At 42.8% G+C, this 5,993-nt stretch overlaps 1 protein-coding gene across 1 annotated transcript; it reads left to right on the forward strand.

Annotated features, from left to right (window-relative positions):
- Positions 1–5: 5 nt before the first annotated feature.
- Positions 6–5,683, forward strand: SMU1 (smu-1 suppressor of mec-8 and unc-52 homolog (C. elegans); the record flags this gene model as incomplete). Its single annotated transcript, XM_009082315.1, has 8 exons — positions 6–152; positions 260–412; positions 1,012–1,122; positions 1,511–1,639; positions 2,826–2,945; positions 3,330–3,446; positions 3,650–3,777; positions 5,557–5,683. Coding segments are annotated over 8 exons (1,032 nt in total), but the record flags the coding sequence as incomplete, so codon positions are not given.
- Between the last annotated feature and the right edge of the window lie 310 nt (positions 5,684–5,993).

The following is a 5,993-nucleotide window of genomic DNA, read 5'->3' on the forward strand; positions in this document are numbered from 1 at the left end:
CCCTTCAGGAGGAAACCACCGTGTCCCTCAACACCGTGGACAGCATTGAGAGCTTTGTGGCAGACATCAACAGTGGGCACTGGGACACGGTGCTGCAGGCCATACAGTCACTGAAGCTGCCCGACAAGACTCTCATCGACCTCTACGAGCAGGTAAGCAAGTGCAGGGTTTGTACAGACCGTGCTGCTCTATGTGAAAGCTTTGTCTGGTGTCTTCCACTTAACTCTTTCCTGATGCAGGTCTTTGTTTCTTGGTGCAGGTTGTGCTAGAGCTGATTGAGCTCCGGGAACTGGGTGCTGCTAGGTCTCTGCTGAGGCAAACAGATCCCATGATCATGCTGAAACAAACCCAGCCAGAGCGGTACATCCACCTGGAAAACCTCCTGGCCAGATCTTACTTTGATCCTCGTGAGGTATGTTACACTCCTAGAGGCCTCTCTTGCTATCCTACATGACCCCAGCATCAGTCCAAGCTGGTGATGGCTTGTGGCATCTCTTTTCCTGCCTCCCTAGGAGTGAGAATGTGTAGTTTAATGGTTTGACGTGTTCTTTGAACTGTCTGGGACATGATTTGTAAGACTTGACCCTGAGACAGTAGAGTAGTGGGTTAAAAGCATGCTGCAGGTGGGAGCTTGGGGGTTCATGCCTGTGTCTTGCCACAGGGTGACATATGTGCTTTCTTTTATTGTGTATGTGCACAAGAAAAGGTATATGTAAGTAGAAATACAGTTGCTTAGTAACGCTAATGACAAGGTTTGATTCTGACTGGTTATATCAGTTTGGTGTCTGTGGGAAAAGCATGTTACATTAATGGTTGGGCTTAACAATCTTAGAGGTCTCTTCCAGCCCTGGCAATTGCATAATTCTATAGCCTGAGCATTTCTAGGGTTGGTGTTACAGAGAAGAGCTGTTTTGGAGGCCTAATCTGGAAGGAGCTTCAATTCAGAGCTGCTGCTGTTTTCATGGAAAAACAGTGTGGGATAATCACCTCACAAAAATCACTTCTGTCTAGGCATACCCAGATGGGAGCAGCAAGGAGAAGCGCAGAGCTGCCATTGCACAAGCCTTAGCTGGAGAGGTCAGCGTGGTACCTCCGTCCCGTCTGATGGCATTGCTGGGGCAGGTAATTCCTCTCAGACTCTGTGTTTTGAATAAACTTCCAAGAAGGGCTGTGAGACATTTTCATTTTTAGCATGCCTCTTTGTAGGCAAATAGACAAGGGGTGATTTGAATTAACACAAGCTTGCACTCACTGAACGCGGAGTGAGAAGGGAGGGTGGGCATGGGTCATTCTCAGAGGGGATTATGTTCTGTGATGTGTGCTCACGAGTTGGGAAATGCAGTCTGGTAAATCCTGCCTCAAGGATCTGTTTGCATTGTATTAGTCTCAAGCTGTACAGGTGTATGGCTTGTAAGGGAGTAAGAAACTCTTGCTATACTGTGCTAATTAGAAGCTTTGAGGGAGATCCATGTTAACTGGTACCTAACGGTGTGTCTCAATTCCTGACAAGGCGCTGAAATGGCAGCAGCATCAGGGCCTGCTTCCTCCTGGGATGACAATTGACTTGTTCAGAGGCAAAGCAGCTGTGAAAGATGTAGAAGAGGAGAAGTTCCCCACGCAGCTGAGCAGGCATATTAAGGTGATTTAATGTGTTTTACTGTTGCTTGTTCCTTCCTGTCCTTTATCTTGGGACATAAGGATAAACGATCTCAATTATTCTGTTCTCTTTGTTGTAAATGATTTTCCCACTCCATTCTCTTTCCCCCCACCCTTCTTCTCCATTCTTTGTCTCATTGGGAGACTTTTCTGAGGGTGTGAAATGAGGTCTTTTAACAAGACTGGGTGCTTTGTGTATAAGATAAACATGTTAATTGTTCCTTCACAGTTCAGAATTAATGAGTATTCAGAAGAGGTTTGCATAGTCACCTTTATTTGTGCAAGGAAATACTCCTGTCTTAAACTTCTATGGGTGCATATCAGCTTTTGTAAACCACTTAAGGTTTGGTTATGAACAACTAGGGACTAGGTCTGCTAGTGTGATCAGTATCTCCTTTTTAAGCGTTTTATCATAGAGATTACAAAAGAGAAGAAAAACTGCTGTGATGTGTAGTCATCCTGCAGCACTCACAGTGTGGAAATAGGCAGTTGCTTCCTGTGAGGGCTTTCCAGCATCACCAGGCAGTTCTGTGCAGTGAGATGTTTGGTTCACTGTAGTAGCTCTACCAGTTCTCACAGTGAATGGAGATAATGTTTTTTAAAAATCATGAGTTGGAACTTGTGAAACCAGTTTGTGGTGTTCAGTGACAGCTTTCTAAAAATGCTTTATTAGAACTTGTTTTGTTTACCAAAGCTTGTTTTTAGTTTGACTAGCAAAGACTTTTTCTGTACTCAGTTGTCACTGTCACTTGTATTTAGAATTTTAAGGGTTGGATATAAAAACCCACGAAACATTCTCTGTGAAAACTGCACTGCTGAAACATCACTCCAAGTGAAGCAACTTGTACTGCTTCAGAAACTTCTGCTGTCTGCTAGGGATCTGTGATGGTTATGGGAAAGGTGTTTATTAACATACAGTTCACTGTAAAAACTGCTGCTGTAAGCACAGGGTGTTTGAAGTTTCACAGCTATTCGCAGACCAAAAAAGAGGGTTTTAGTTTTGCTGTTTTGAAAAATGCTATCCTGTATGTATTTACGGGGGTTTTGCAGCCCATCATTTTAGAAAGTACTGTGTTTTTACCATCAGAATGAGACCACAATTTTGTTTTAATGAGTCACTTCTTTTAAATGGCCTATTAAACTTTAGCTTATGTTCTTCTGTAAAACAGTTTGGGCAGAAGTCGCATGTGGAGTGTGCTCGGTTTTCCCCAGATGGGCAGTATCTGGTCACTGGCTCTGTCGATGGTTTCATTGAAGTGTGGAACTTCACTACTGGAAAGATTAGGAAGGTAAGTTACTCCTTATTTCATACGGATAGCTCATTTGCCAGAGCATCTGGATTTATTCTTTGAGGTTATGGTTGGTTTTGTTTCTCAGGGACTGTGAATCTGAAAAGGTTATCTGCTTTGCTGGTTCAGTTATGGGTCTGAAATATTTCTGTGGGTTTAATTGTTTGTTCTGTCATAGATTTCCTTCTTTTTTTGTCTTTCTGCATTGTCATTGTTGCCTTTAAAATGGCGACAATGGTGGTACTATGTATCACAAGACTGAAGTATGCTTGACAATAGGTTATAAAAGACAACTGAAATAAAACTGCTGCAGTACTGCATTTGCCCCAAAATAATTTCACTGGTTTCACTCCTTTGACTGGTGGATCTTCTGCTTTCATGTAGGATCTGAAGTACCAGGCACAGGATAACTTTATGATGATGGATGATGCAGTGCTGTGCATGTGCTTCAGCAGAGACACAGAAATGCTAGCGACTGGAGCACAGGATGGGAAGATCAAGGTACGGATCTCTTCGTACAATATGCTGGGGGAGATGATGACCAAAAAGATTAACTTGCAATTGGAGTAATGTTGCCACTCCATGTAAAAACAAATGAAGTTTATCAAGGCTCAGAAAAACATATGTATTGGCTCTGATGTTTAAGCTTCTGTGATCTCACAATAAAGTAACCACTTCTATTTCATTTGCTGTTTCGTCTTCAGGTGTGGAAAATCCAGAGTGGTCAGTGTCTGAGAAGATTTGAACGTGCACACAGTAAAGGTGTCACATGCCTCAGTTTCTCTAAAGACAGCAGCCAGATTCTTAGTGCTTCTTTTGATCAGACAATCAGGTAAATGAACTGGGGACATGTGAGCTACAGTGTGGATGAAAACAAAACGGTTTTTACATTAAGCAGTTAAACTTTGGAATATATGTTCTTTTGACATAGAGTTTGATCCTTTTGCATGGAGTTCTAATACTAACAGGAGAGCATGGCTGCTGAGGTTTGGAGAGGAACAGTTTGAAAGGTTGACCTTTCAACTTGCTTAAGTTAATTTTACCAGGGCTAGGGGTCAAGTCCTTCTGCTCTGCTGGCATTTGCATTGACTTTAAGTATTTTCTTTCTGGCAGACCCATAGCTTAAACAGTTATGTTGTGAGAACTCCTTTTGGAGTGGGAACAAGAGGAAGAAAATGTTTTCTGGGCATCTGTTGTTCCCAGCAGTCTCACAAAGAATACTAGGGTTCCAATCCTGCAAGGCCTGACTGGTGGACCTCGAGAGCTTTCAGAGCAGCAGTTACAATTTGTATCTGGAAATAGCAGTACAGCCTTTCCTTGTGCTGGTGTTTGTTCAATGTGTATCAGGGAAGGCTGAGACAGCTGGGCTTGGAGCCTGGAAAAAGACCTGGAGACAACTAGGTCCCTTCTTAGCATTCTGTCTCATCTAGAGGTAGTCACACACAAGACAATGCCAGATTCCTCTCAATTACATGGTTTCTCAAGGGAAACATTCCTTTTTTTTTTTAATTTTGAGAAAGCAGCAGTGCTTGGACAATGCTCAGAGTTGTCAGGTTGGGGGTAGGATCTCAACCCTTCCAGGCTTTTGTAGCTAAACAGGGAGGTTGATGTTACTTTGAGAAGAGCAGTGGTACAGAAGTCTTCTGAGGTCTCTTCTAAGCCTAAGTTATTTTCTGATGTATACCAAGGTTTTGGAATCTCTGTTAGAGAAAAATCATGTGGCTAGATGCTTTATACATGTGAAAAAAACCCTTCTTTCAGTCATGAGAAGGACATAGAAACAAGATGATTTTCCTCTTTTCTCCCAATTCCCATTTCTCCAGGCTGACTCTGCAGCTCTGCTTTTGGGCACAGGAATTCTTTCTGTATCTCATGCAACCATCCTTTGCTGTGTGTTCCCAGCACTCTGTTGGGATATGAGCTGTCATTTGTCTGGTTGGGCTTTTTTACCAGTCTGCATAGATCAATTTCCCAATGTCTGTGACATTCCTTTTGGGCATTGAAACTGTTCATGATGTTGAAAGCCCCAATGCAGATCTCAGGAAGTCAAGAATGGGAATTGAGTCTTTCTGCAAATTTTGGAATTGCTTTGGTGTGCAATCCAGATTGTAGTTTAACCAGTTGACTGATTGTCAACTCAGCTACAGGGGTTGGGTATAAGGTCTGTCTTCACAAAATCCTGGAAAGTACAGTCCTCATAAACTGGCTGAGCTACACTGAACAAACTTGGAACTACCTGACACTTCCATGTGTTGAGACTTACATGCACACAGTTACTGCAGCTTACCAGGTGTGCAGATGATCTGTTAAGCGATAGTATGTTAAAGCAATAGTTTGTTGTGGGGCAGGTATGAAAATGGTTGGGCTCACATCTGTGCTCACAGAAAGACCAGGCATAGACTATGAGATAGTTTAATTTAGGTGATACCTCTAGAGATCTCTAGTCCACTATGCTTCTTAAAGCAAATTTATTATGTAAAAGCATGTTAAGCAGTGATGTTAACCAAAGGTTACAAGTTTTCAGGCATTTCTGCCCCCCCCCCCTTTGTTTAATGATCGTTGCAGGGTGAGGGGAATTTGCTCACTTATTCGCATATGTGTTGTCTGACAGGATTCATGGTTTAAAATCTGGGAAAACTTTGAAGGAATTCCGTGGTCATTCTTCCTTCGTCAATGAAGCAACTTTTACCCAGGATGGCCACTACATTATCAGTGCATCCTCTGATGGCACAGTGAAGGTAAGACAGCATTTACCCTTTGCAAATCACACCTTTAGACTGCTGTTATCTTGAGTTGATGTGTTACAATTGTTTGATTGGAGAAGGACTTGGGGTATCCGCAGTAATGAGTCTACTTGTGACCTTTGCTGTGGAGTGGTGTAAATGAGAACTGATGACATTCCGTGCTGTGCTCAGTCTGTGGCAGAGGCTGATTCTGCTACATTTGTGAAAGTGGGGCATAAGCACAGTACTTATGTCTCGGTTTGAGAGACAGGTGTCTGCCAAAAAGGCAAGAGCCTCCCTTGGAATAGACAGATGCAGCCCCTCT

Source organism: Acanthisitta chloris, unplaced genomic scaffold (genome assembly GCF_000695815.1).
Source record: "Acanthisitta chloris isolate BGI_N310 unplaced genomic scaffold, ASM69581v1 scaffold46419, whole genome shotgun sequence".
Lineage (NCBI taxonomy): Eukaryota > Metazoa > Chordata > Aves > Passeriformes > Acanthisittidae > Acanthisitta > Acanthisitta chloris.